Source organism: Arvicanthis niloticus, chromosome 2 (assembly GCF_011762505.2).
Source record: "Arvicanthis niloticus isolate mArvNil1 chromosome 2, mArvNil1.pat.X, whole genome shotgun sequence".
Lineage (NCBI taxonomy): Eukaryota > Metazoa > Chordata > Mammalia > Rodentia > Muridae > Arvicanthis > Arvicanthis niloticus.
Genome location: NC_047659.1, coordinates 134,275,104 through 134,288,558, shown reverse-complemented (window position 1 = coordinate 134,288,558; position 13,455 = coordinate 134,275,104). Strand labels below are relative to the sequence as shown.

General features: G+C 53.4%; 1 protein-coding gene across 2 annotated transcripts in view; it reads left to right on the top strand.

Moving 5' to 3' along the window:
• Nucleotides 1-13,455, top strand: part of Cdh22 (cadherin 22) — a 122,328-nt gene that overhangs the window by 92,305 nt on the left and 16,568 nt on the right. For both annotated transcript variants that reach the window (XM_034496395.2, XM_076930231.1), the window contains exon 8: nucleotides 5,243-5,379. In XM_034496395.2, coding sequence (XP_034352286.1) covers nucleotides 5,243-5,379 — 137 coding nt within the window. The remainder of the gene's footprint in view (nucleotides 1-5,242; nucleotides 5,380-13,455) is intronic.

Genomic DNA, 13,455 nt, shown 5'->3' with positions numbered 1-13,455 from the left:
ACCCTGAACTTCCGGGAGCCCCCCAGGCCTGCTGCTGCCCCTGGGCACAGGTCCCCAAATCTCTGTCCTATCCTTTTTTTTTTTTGCTCAACAGTATCCTCTCTAAAAGGCCTTCCTTGGCCCCTCTCCCCAAGTGCCCACCCCATCCAGCCCCTGCAGCTCCCCCCTCCTCTCCTCCCCTGCACTGTTCACTTCCTAACCTGCTCTTATTTCCTAGTGTCCGAGACTGCCCTGCTCAGCCATTTTTGCTCCCCACCTCCCCCCCCCAGTACCCAGAGGGTGGAGAACCCCACCAGCTCACTCACTACCACATCCTTGGGGGGTGCTGAGGCTCACAGGCCCAGCGACCCGGCCACACTCCCTGAACAGCTAGAGAATGAAAGAGACCCGGGACAAGACTGAGAAAAGAGACAGAGAAACCAGCAGTGAAAGAGGGACCAGGTGAAGAGCCTAGAAAGAGAGAAGGCAGAGGGGCCTGTCAGGCAGCTCAGGCTAAAGGAATCCTAGAGAGGGGCCAGAAGACCAACAGCCAGAGACAGATCTGGATAAGGCAGAGGCAGGGCAGAGATGCTGGGGGCGGGAGGCGGCTGTCCCTGGAGGGACTTGTGGACTGCAGGTTTTTAGAGAGGCCTTGGTTCAAATCTCAGATAGAAGGAGAGGTAAGACCAGTTGTGGCAGAAACAAGCGGAATCAGAAAGGGCCAGGTGGCTTCCGGCTTCTTCCCCAACCTCCCTGCTACAGTTAATGGGCATGGGGATGAGCTCTGCAGGGGGTGGGGGTGCAGGATTGCATTGTGCAGTTCTGAGGGATAGCAGGCCTCTTAGAACCATGCCCGGCCGGCCTGCAGAACCTCACACGCCAGTCCTAGCCTATGACATGCAATGATCCTATCTCACTTAGCTACCTTAATCTGTCGGATGGAGAGATGGCCTCAGAGATCTGGGCAGAATTCTTGGAACTGGGCGGGAATAAACCAAGCTGGGCTTCTGGGTCTGGTCAGGGGTCCGGCACTCTAGTAGAGGGATGTCTGTGCAGATGTCAGGAGCCTGTGACCGCAGCTCACAGAAAGGAGTAAGGCACCAAGGCTTCACACAGAGGGTAGGCACTCACCCTCCAAGCAGAAGCCCGGGATACACAGCCCCTTGCTTCTCCTCGGGGACCAGGCACAGCCTTCAAATGCTGCTTGGCCTCTGGCTGGCCCTGGCCTTCTTCAGAAAGGGTAATGTCACCCCTGTTTGTCAGAAAACTGGAGACCAGAGCGTGCCGGCTTCTGTAAGCATCACGGGTGGGGGGTGGGGAGAGCAGGACGAGGGGGGCGGTCAGCCAGGTCAGTGCTCCCGTCTGTGGCTCCCTCCTCTTTGCTTTACTCTCCACCCTCCTCCTCCATTCCCTCTCCTCTTTCATCCCTGCTGAAGGGACAGACTTTGAAACCAGCGTCTCACCCTCCTTCATCTCCCTGTGCTAGGTCCCTTCTCTGTTGCTCCTCAGATGTGGAAGAGCCCGCAGGGAGCTTGAGACAGGTCCAATTTAGCACCGCAAACATTCGCCCAGCTTCCTCTGCACAGCTCAGAGCCAGGCCCGGGGACTCAGCCAAGGGTGGTTCCAGGGCAGAGTTCCCTGACTGTGGGGCTCAGACCTGAGAAGCAAGGCCAGGACTGGACTGTGTGTGACAGAGAAGGGTCTTCAGGCCACCTAAGAGTCACTGTTGCATGTGCTAGGACAGGATCCTGCCCACATCAACAGTCATTAAGTACTGATACAGGCTATAAAGAAGCTGAAGGGAGAGGGTCTGGGGGTTTTAGAGTCACAGTGGGCAGGCTCCTGAGTAGGGGACAATATGAGGTGAGATGTGGGGATGGCATTCCAGGGAAGAAGAACAGTAAGTGCAAGAGTCCTGAGGCCAGCAGACAGAATGGAGAAATGAACCAGGCTCCTGGGAGAACACCTGGTACAGAGTGCTGACTGTACCTCAAAGGGAAGAACCTGTCTGGAGGTAGAGGGCCTGGTCACAGAGCCAGAGCCCAGCCAAAGATGCTCAAGCCTTTGCAGACCCAGCTTCAGCACACTGTCACACACGCGCACACACACACACACATGCACGCACACTCACACAGACAGACACACATGCACACACACACACACACATGCAACACACACGCACACACAGACACACATGCATGCACACTCACACAGACACAGATGCACATGACACAGACACACACACGCACACAGACACACACACCATGCACACACATACCACGCACACCACTCCCAGTCACACTACAAACATACACTTCTGCACACAACTCAGGACGCATGACCCTGTGCATGCACAGGAGGCGGAACAGCCTCCTTGACTGACAGGCAGTTCTTGCCAACAGGGAGCCCTCCCACTCACTCACTGGCTCCCACTGCTAGATGCCAGCCAGCCAAGGCTAAAGCCTGTTGCTCAAGTCTTAACTACTTAATGGTATTCCTGTAGTGTCCCCACACCATGGCTTTGGGGACAGCTGCCTATTCTTAGGCTCCAGCCTCTGTCATCCCCTCTAAGAGGAACAAAAGAAAAACCTGAAGGAAGTGGGGGAGGAGGAGCAATAGAAGGGAATGGGGGGAAGAGGAGAGAGAGAAGTAGGGGGCAGGAAGGGAAGAGGAAAACAGTAGAGGTGGAGGTGAAGAGGGAGAGGCATTGGATTGTAAGGGTGCTAACTCATTGAAGCATGGATTTATTGATGAGGTCATAGCTAAATGGGTTATTGGAAAACACAGACACGCGTTAAAAAAAATTCACTCCCGCCACGACACGTCCCTCTACAGTTTGCCATGTGCCTTCCATTCTCTTCCAACAACAAATATCAAAGCACCTCCCCTCCATCCTGTCTCCTTCCGTATCCCCGCCTCCACCCGGACATCTGCAAAGGGACAGGCCTTTCCTGGATTCCTTTTAGCTGAGCAACGCATTTTTAGCCTTTCACCCCTCTCCCATCAAATGCCCGCCAGGGTCAGGATAGGGCCAAGGAGATTGGCGCTCTGTCCACTGGAGCTTTCTTTAGTTAGTTCTACAAGCCCAAAAGCCTTCTGGGTCTAGAGTCCCAGCTCTGGGTGGGTGCAGAGTCTAAGTCTACAGCAGAGTAACTGCACCCTCAGTGGAGAGGAGCAGGGCTGATCCATGTGCACCTTTAATGTAAAGAAAGACAGCCCCACTTCCCCCCCCCCACACACACACACAAGCTGAGCTCAAGGCTGGGACTCACAGCCTGACAAGAAGAATCCTGACTTGTGCATGACCCAGCCTGCAGCAGCCACACTCAGCCAAGTTTATCCTGGTGTCCTCAGCGCCCTCATCCACAAAGTGGGGGTGATGACAGCATCTTATGGGATGTCTGTCAGGGTCCAGTTCTCTTACAACCCTGAGTAACTCGGACAAGGTATTTGCTGGATGCTGGGGTCACAAAGAGCAGAGCAGGGGACAACTGGGAAGTGTAATCTCAGAAGTGTCCGATGCATGCCAGGGAAAAGGGAGTCAGCTGGAGTCGGAACTTCCAGGTCAGCACCCCTGGCTAGCCAGGGCAAGAAGGCAATACACTCAGCAATCCAGGACAGGAAGCAGCAATGGCTGAGGCGCGGGGAGAGTCCAAGATCCTCCACATTCATGGAAAAACCCACGTGTAATCCTGTGCACGGCAAAGCAGGGAGCTCAGGTTAGACCTGTCAGAGAGAGTAAGGTAGAGAGTGACAGAGGAGGACACCTGGTGGCCCCCAAAGTACAGGCACACTCACACTCTTTTAAAAAGCCCACCCTGGGGCTGGAGAGATGGCTCAGTGGTTTAAGAGCGCCAACTGCTCTTCCAGAGGTCCTGAGTTCAATTCCCAGCAACCACATGGTGGCTCACACCTGTCTGTGATTCCGGTTCCACCCGCACACAGACATTCATGCAGACAAAACACCAATGCACATGAAATAAAATTAAGGAAAAAAAAGTCCACTCTGCCTGTGGCACATCCCCTACAGTTTACCACATGCCTTCACCCCGCCCCCAACAGCAAACAGGAAATCACCTCCCCTTGGTTCACCCAATCCACACCAGGGTGCCAGGTGGCATCTAAATCAGATGTAGAAACAGACTAAGGAGGTGGGAGACTGGTTCAAGGTCACACCAGGCACACCAGCACACAAGTGACAGGAAATGCAAACACAGTATGCTCAGACACGTACAGGTGCCATTATCTCCGTGGAAGAGAAGGGGAAACTGAGATCCAGAGAGATTTTGATCATGTAACCAGCCCAGGCTTCCCCAAAGGCACCCCTCAAGGCTCTCTCAAGGCTCCACAGCCCTTGCTTCCCTGGGCCTCAGTTTTCCTCTCTGGGTCTGGGGGAAAGAGCAGAGGCAAGGGCTTCCCTCCCTCCCTGGCTGCTTTATCCTGGCTGCACAATGCGCCTTTGCCTGCATGCCAGGCCTTTGTCTGTGTGTAGCCACGGCACCCCCGCCTGTGTTATCAGTGCGGGAAGTGGCGGCGGGCGCTGGCGGGGCCTCTCTGGGCCTCCGCCGCCTGAGACATGTGTTGGACACGGGCCTTTCAGGCCTGGAGCCGAAGCACAAAGGCCTGGGAAGAAGGCGGAACAAAGGGCTTTTTCACGCGGCAACTGAAAAGCCGCAGATTAGCAAAAGCGCTGTGCAGGCTGGAGGAGCAGGGCCAGCCTCAGACCCTCCCAGGCTGGCTCAGCTGCCCTGGGTCTGGGGTCCACATGGCTTCAGACGCATTCTAACCTGCCTGGACCTTCTCTCCTGCTCAAAATTCTCACAACCCCAACTCCTGGTCCTAAACACCTCTCCCCACCTCCAGCTCAGCCATTTTATAACCCTTGTCTCTCCCTGAGCACCCCAAATGCTCCTTTCACCATGAAGCCCAATTCTGAGGTCTCCTTTTTAGGAAAGCAGAGAGAAACATCCGTGACTCTGAACTAGGAATGTGGTCTTCAACCCTCTCCACAGCTGTAGGATACAAGTTCATAGGCCCGCTGACCACCCAAGGAAACTAAGACTCAGGATGGCTGCCCCGCCCCTGACATCCAGCGGGCTCAGCTCCACGGCGGCGACACTAAGCCAAGTCACTTTCCACCCTGCCCTCTGTGTCTCCAGGGGTTGGTCCCTCTCTTGGAGTAGGGTGGAAAAGGGAGGTCGTGGGCACAGGCCCCTGACACCGGGCACGTTTGATCAGCCCACCTCTGCCTCCGCCCCCTCAGGTACGCCATTGACCGAGACTCCGATTTGGAGCAGATTTTTGACATCGATGCGGACACTGGCGCCATCGTGACTGGCAAGGGGCTGGACCGTGAAACCGCTGGCTGGCACAACATTACTGTGCTGGCCATGGAAGCAGGTGAGTAGGGTCACGCGGGGAGAGGAACCCCAATGAGTAGGCGGGGCTAATCGTGACTGGGGCAGAGCAAAGGCTAAACTGTCAGTCAAGGCACGTGGGGCGGGGAGCAAGGGCTGGGGTGGGGCAAAGAGCCCACCTGGGAGTGGGTGTGGCAAAATCAGATCTCCAGGATGAAGATCTAGTAGGGCCTACAAGGAAGTGTAGAGACCAACTTTCCTCCCTCGTTCCCAGAGCATCTAGTACAGGCTGTTCTAGGGTCTCGCAAAGGAGGGGAAGTCCCTGGCCTTACAGGAGAGAACTGGGCCAGCCACAAGCTGAGAAAAGGTGCACGCGCTTAGTATGTCAGACCATGTGACGTGGTCCAAAGGATCAGTAGGGCCAAGGAGACTAAGGAGAGCTGGCAGTGTTCCTCTGAAGCAAAGGCGACTCTGGGGAGACCTCAGGACGATCAGGACACCAAGCATCTAGGCGAGAGCAGTTCCGGCAGGAGGGACGGACTGTGCAAAGGGGTGGGTGGTAGTTGCTTGATATGTTAGAGGAACTGAGGAAGCCAAAATAGTTGGAGAGAGCAGAGTGGTCCGCCGCTGGCAGGGAGGGGCTGGACTTCGCGTATCCTGAGTTCAGAATGGGGAAGGCTCCAAGCTTTAGAGAAATGCCGTCTGAAATAGAGCGTGGTGGGAAAGGGGGGGCGGGGTGTTGAGAGGAGGCGGGGAACTTGGTCAGAAGCAGCAGTGTTAATGGAGGGGTGATAGCCCAGGCTGGACCAGGAAGAGAAGGAAGGAGAAGAAGCTGCCTTGTGGTATAAGCTGAAGATGCAGAGGCAGGGCCTGCTGATGGGCAGAGTGAGGGAGGTGCTGATGCAGGGTCAGGGGCTTAAGGGCCCAGGGGTCAAAAAAAAAAAAAAAAAAACACTAAAGGAGTTTGGCTATGTTCAGGAGGAGTTTCTGGAATTGAGGGTCTAGCTTGGAGCCACTGGGTAGATGGAGTCTGAGCTGGGAAAAGAAGGGAGGACCCTAGAATATGGGTCTGCATACATATGGCTGTGGAAGTGGGGAGCAGAAAGGAGACTCATTGGCAGAGCCTGCCAATGCCAACCAGGTCTCCTCTGCTTCCACCTGCTCTCCAGTGGTGCCTGTCACCTCTGCAGGGCTTGTCCGCAAGCTGTTAGGAAGCCATGAGTGATTCCAGAAATCCTGTTAATCTCTGAGTCTTAGCCTCAAGGTGGCCCAGGCCGACCTCATCCCCAAAGCCCTGCTGCCTTCCCCCTCCTCCCTATGCCTGTGCTTTCTCTTCCTCCTCCCACTTCGGAGGCCCCGCTGGCCCGTGGCAGGGCCGAGGAAGTCCCTAGGCTGAAGTTCCCTTGGTCTCTTTCAACTGCGGTTTAAAGGAAAACACAAAGCCGGCTCAGCCCTCAGCGCGGCGTCTGAGAGCCTTTGAATCCACTCCTCCTCTGCTTGGAAGAGAGAACAAAGGTGGCTGGAGAGGAAGTAGTGCTGGACTGGGGGGCGGCGGAGGGGGGGTGGAGTTCCTCCACCTTCTCAGCCTCCCTCGCCAGCTCCAAGGCAGTTGCCACAGAGGCTATGTGGCAGGCGGGACAGAGAAGGCATAGGCCTGGCTGCCAGGCACAGGTGCCTATAGGTTGTCACCCGTTGGACATCTGTCCACCAGCAAGTCCCTTCTTGGGTTAAGCACAATGCACACATCTGGCACCTGGGGCTGCATGGCCTCCCTCTCTGCTCTCAGGGACTTACTACCATGTCACCCAGCTGACCACAGGGATGGGAGTGAGACTGACTAAGGGGACAGGTTGGCTACAGTCTGGCTTGAGGTGTCCCTTTGAGCTGCCGACCACAGTACCCGCCCTCTCCTCACCTCTGTACTAACCAATGGGAAACAGAAGGCTTCCTCTTCTCAGTGCAGAGAAATCCGCCAGTGTTAGACAGTCTTCACTTAGTGTTTCCCTGACTCCGTCTACTCCCACTGAAGGGACCGCAGTGATGAGGTCCCGGGGTCACCATGTCTAAGTTGGTTCTACAGTGGCCCCCATGTGTAGACAGACTCAGATGAAGTCCTTTCCCATCCTGGCCTGCCCTACTCCAGAGCTCAGCCCTGCCGTGCTGTGCCCTGGTCACATTTTCTTGGACTGGGGCTGGGAAGATAGTTCAGTATACAAAGCTTCCTGAGTTCAGCTCCCCCCCCCCGCCCCCAGTTTCTACGTAAAAGGTGAACATGATGGCGTAATGCCGGCACCAGGAAGTGGGGACCAGCAAATTCCCAGTGCTCTGGAGCTACTGGGCAGCCAACCTAGATGAACTGACAAATCCTGGGTTCAATGAGAGACCCTGTCTCAAAAGTGAAAGGCGGACAGGAAGGCTCAGAGGGTAAGGCACTTGCCTTAAAGAGTGACAACCCGAGTTCATCCCTGGGACACACATGGTAGAAGGTGAGAACCAACTCCGGCAACTTGTGCACCATGGTGTGTATGTGCCGCTACACACACACACACACACACACACACACACACACACGAGACAAGAAACCTCCAGAACAAGTGACCAGCTAGACTAGTCAAACTGGCAAATCTGAATTCAAGTGAGAGACCTGGCCTTAACATATAAACAGAGAGTCATAGAGAAGACAGTGACATCAATCTCTGACAAAATAGATGTGCGTGCGTGTGCATGTGCACTCACATACACACATACACACACACATACACACAAACACACACAAACACACAAATACACATACACACAAACACACACAAATACACATACACACAAACACACACAAATATACATACACACACAAACACACACAAATACACACACAAACTCAAAAACTCAAAAACATACACACCTGCACACACACAAACACACACAAATACACACATACACACAAACTCAAAAACTCAAAAACATACACACCTGCACACACACACAAACACACACAAATACACACACAAGCACACAAACTCAAAAACATACACACCTGCACACACACAAATACACACATATACACAAACACACAAACTCAAAAACATACACACCTGCAGACACACACACTGCCACACAAACACACAAACTCGTAAACACATCAACACTCACAAACTCACATACATGCACACACATGCACATATACTCACACAAACACACACACTCTCACACACAACCACAACAAACTCACAAACTCACATACATGCACACCCAAACACAACAAACTCACACACTCACACACAAACTCACACACACACAAACACAATCTGTGTCCAATAACCTCTGCTCACACTACCGTCATCCCATCCCTGATGAAGCTAGAGTTGCCACATCTGTTTCACAAATGAGGAAACTGAGGCCCCGAACCACAGAGCAAGTCCATGCAAGCCCAGAGTGACCCCTTCCTTCACACCAGAAGTCGGCCTGAGCCCAGGTGCAGAGCCTCCACACCCTGGCTCCACCCTCCGACCCTATGTCCTCCTGCTGAGGTGTCCTCATGGCTCCCTCAGAAGCAACCAGGGATGAGCAAGGGGTCACACAGCCCCACCTGCTTCCAGGCGGAACAAACAAGAGGTGACAAGGATCAGAGGGGAAATATTTATACACGCTGCAGCGCCCTGTGAGCCCTGTGAGCCCCTCAGAGGATGTCGTCCTCAGCCAGAGCAGCCGCCTGTCACGCTGGATTACCTCAAAGGCTTGGGCCCACTTAGTATGCTGCCTCTTCTCCCCAACCTCTGAGTCATCCATCCTACCCATGCAGACGCGCCATCCACTGACATTATCTTTAACGTTTTGTAATCATGAAATATTAATGACCAATATTGAATTTAAAGTACAATTTGTGTCTGGATCCTTCAGTAGAAAGGGCAGTTGTAAAGGAAAAGCCCTGCGTTGGGGGGGAGTGGGGGGACTTGGAGAGCCAAGGATGGGGTAGAGAGGTTGGACATGAGGGTGCATAGCATGGACGTAGCAGGCTCCGCCAGGGTCACCAGCTCACAGCTGGCCTGCAAGGAAGGTGGCTGAGTGGCCATGACAAGGAATTGCTTAGGTCTGTTGGAAGCAGCCCACAATGGTCACTCTGGACCAAGTCATAGCTCACACGTGCAGTCAGGAGCGTGGGACAATGAAAAAGGTTCCCGTTGTGTGGTCCTAGCTCTGTAGCTGCCATCTCTGCCTGCCTTGTCCTCCCTTCTATAAGTTGGCTGTAACTCCTTGCCCTGTTGGAGGGCTGAAGGGACAGAAACAGCAGGCGGCTGTGGTGGCCTCTGTTTATTCAAAGGCTTGGTCAGTGTCATGTATAAGACAAAGATTCCTCCCTGAGTTCAGAAATCACATTTGTCCAGTTCCTGTAAGGTGCCTGACAGATACTTAGCAGGTGTTATTAACAGCCACGGAAGAAATCTGAGGCAGGGGAATGTCAGAGATGGTGGCCCAGTTCCCCCATACTCCATTTTACATAAGGAATCAGAGGTCAAAGTAGTGATTGACTTCTGGTTTTCTCTGTCCTGTGATCCCTGGAGCACTGTGGAGGGAGCACAGACAGAGGAAGGAACAGGGCAGGAGGAGAGGTCATGGTAGGTAGGGCTCTCCAAGGCTTTCTCCAGGGAGTCCCTCCCTGTGTCTACCCAGACAGGCTGCTTAGCTAATACCTCACAGGGATCTCTTGCTGAACAAGATTGACAGTGGCTTCCCTGAATTCCCAGGAGGGCAAGGGAGAGGACAGTGAAGGAGGTAGGGTAGGGGGCAGGGGAGCCTAGAGTGAAATCTAGGGGCTTTGGGAGGGACTAGCTCACTACTGAGGGACAGAAGTAGAGGATTCCAAGGTGTGTCTCTGGGAGAGAAAGTTTGTTTTTTTAAGATTTATTTATTTATGCAGGGCAGTGGTAGTGCATACCTTTAATCCCAACACTTGGGAGGCAGAGACAGGGGGATTTCTGAGTTCGAGGCCAGCCTGGTCTACAGAGTGAGTTCCAGAACAGCCAGGACTACACAGAGAAACTCTGTCTCAAAAAACAAAAAAACAAAAACAAACAAACAAAAAAACAAAACAAAAACAAAAAACAACAAAAAAAGATTTATTTATTTATTTATGTATTTATTTATTATGTATACAGCATTCTGTCTGCACGTATGCCTGCAGGCCAGAAGAGGCACCAGATCTTATTATAGACGCTTTATGAGCCACCATATGTTTCTGGGAATTGAACTCAGGACCTCTGGAAGAGCAGTCAGTGCTCTTAACCACTGAGCCATCTCTCCAGCCTGAGGGAGGTTTTTTGTTTTTAAGAGCTGGAATTTTTCTCTTTCTGTAAGCCAAAGCTGGGGGGCTTAGAGACCCCTCTGAGAACAGAGAGATGCTGATGGTAGAGGAGGGGGCTGAGGAGGCCTGCAGATGTTTGCTAGCCTGCACAGGAAGGGTCTTGAGTGTCCTCTGTGGAGCCGGAAGCTGGGGTGATAAGGAGCTAGCACAGGCCTTCAGGCTGAAGAGTGCTGTGATCAGATGTGGGGTGTTCGTGGTTTCCTCGGCCTGCCAAAGGGTGGACAAAAGGGAGCAGAACAAACTGGAGATAGCAAGATAGCTCGTTCTAACTCCATGTGGGGTGTCAAGACAGGGCTGGTGGGCATGCACACCAGGCAGACCCTCTGGGAAAAGACTCAGGGAAGGGCTGCTTTGAGAGACACTGACTCCCTCTTCTCAGAGGTATGCAAACCATGGCTGAGCTCTTGCGTGCTGGGTGATACTTTCAGAAGCCTTGGCAGATACCAACAGGGCCAGAGATTGTGATGTCTACAGAGTCTCAGTAGGGTAGCCCCCTCTACCCCAAGGGAAGGAAACTTCTCCGAGGCTCCAGATCCCAGAGACTCTGTGTTCCAGGCCCCTCTTTCACCCAAAGTCTGTCCACTCTTGGAGGAGCCAAGCCCATAACAAAGGGCAGAGCCCACTCTCTACACACTGGAGCCAAGCAGATCACAAAAGTCCTTGAGAGGGACAGAGAAGGTGCCCGAGTCTCCTGTTCCCACAAACTGGGCATGGGGACAGGGTAAGAAGTCCCAGGAGACCTCTCGGGGCTGTCACCACACCCTCTGCTAGATCTGTCTCTGCACTCCACCGTCCTCCTCCCACGCCTGCCTAGGCTGCGGGTAATTGGGAAGATCAATCTTTCGCCCAGCTGGCTGGCTCTAATCAGAGCCTAAGGTTTGGATGCAATCTAATTCCCTGGGGAGGACCGACGAGGGGGGAGCTGAGCTGGGGGCTCTCAGGGAGAGGGTCCCTGCACTCCACTCCCCTGCCTGCTACAGGAAGTGGGTGCGTAGATGGTCGTTTCTTCTGTCTTGCTCCCCACTCTCCACTCTCAAAGCTCCACCTCACTCCTCTCTGGGTTCCTCTGTCTCTGTGACCCCAAGGAGAGCATACCCACTGATTTTGCTGATGTGGTATTGGTTTCCCTGCTCCTGTCATGGGTCCTTGGGGGGGGGTGCAGGTACATCATCCCCCGGGCCCTTCTCAGAATTTGTCCTAAACATAGGGCAAAGGCTTGTGTGCCACAGACAGGGATGTCCCTCACTGCACAACTTTATTAAGCACCTACTATACACCATGTGTGCAGTGTTCACCAACACTTTTCCTTACACAGGGCATGAATAAGACCAGCAAAAATAAGACGTGGGCTCTGTAAAACGCTTGCTTTGCAAGCACAAAGACCTGAGTCCAATCCCTGGGAGCCATATAAAAGTGCTAGGCATGGTGGGAAATCCTGTAATCTCAGAGCCGAGAAGGAAAAGACAGGAGAATCCCTGGGATTCCCTGGCTAACAGGTATAGCCTAGTCATTGTATCCTGGTGAGAGATTCTGTCTCAAAGGAGGAGGTAAACGGTGTTCCTGAGGATGAGACCTGCGGCTGCTCTCCATGTAAACATTCACAAATGCACTGGCACTCACACACATACACACACATGCACACACACACAAACACACGTGGACACACATGTACATGTGCGCACACACACACATTTTTAGAAAACAACACAAGGTACCTGGGAAAAGCCATGACAGCGAGTAAGCCATGTCTCTGTGGTGGTGAGGAAACCATTAATAAGGATGAAGCCATCAGGAAGGAGCCGAAGGGCAGACTCGGGGCAGAGGGAGGGAAGAAGAATGGAAGAGGGCCAAGGCCGGGGAGGGGCTAGCCATCTAACCCAAGCCATGAGATCTTGTGAGAGAAAGTACAGGACTTGTGGGGAGGGCAGTCACAGAGAGCTGCCTGGAGGAGGCAGGACCTTACAGGCCTTGAAGAGTTCTGGTAGCTGAGGTGTTGACTCAGTTAGAAATGCTCCCTTTAAAGCCAGGCTCCCTCCTCCTGACCCTACTCTATCTGTCATTCTAGTGAGAGCTCGGGGAAGCTGCCTCACCTCTCTGAGACCTTTCCTCATCCACAAAGCAGCAATGCATCCCATAGTTGACAGGATGATGTGGGGAGGCCACCCTGATGGTGGCTTGCTATGTTTCTGCTGCCTTTCTCTGGGGAAGATAGCACATTCCTTCTGGTCGCTAGGCCATGACCCATGTCCTCTTCCCTTTCCTCGGACCCCACCCATCTCTGCATCCTGCTCATTTGGGTCTAAATGCCCTGAGAGTGACCCTGCCAGAAGCAAGGGTCTTCCTTGGAAGAGATCTGAAGTACCCCCACACTCTGACCCCAGGGCCTTTGCACATGCCAATCCCTCTCCCCAGAGCAATCTTTCCCTCTTCAACCCTTTCCTCTGGTTATTTCCCAGTCAGATCCAAGTAGAGCTGTCACTTGCTCCATGGAAAAGGTCCCCACACCCACCAGGGCAGGTCTCTCAGCTCCTGAGCTTTTCAATTCTTATTACACAGTCTGGAGGGATGTCTGTCTCTACCCCTAGACCAAAGGACCATGTTGTTCTTGTTCATTCCTGTGTCCTTGATACAAAGGAGACTCTCACTCCACAGTCGTCAGCAAAAACCACAAGCTTCTGTTCCAAAATGTCCAACCTCACCCCAGCCGCTACACTTCAGGAACCTCCGGGCACCAGGAAGGTGAGAGAGCAGGCCCGTGGC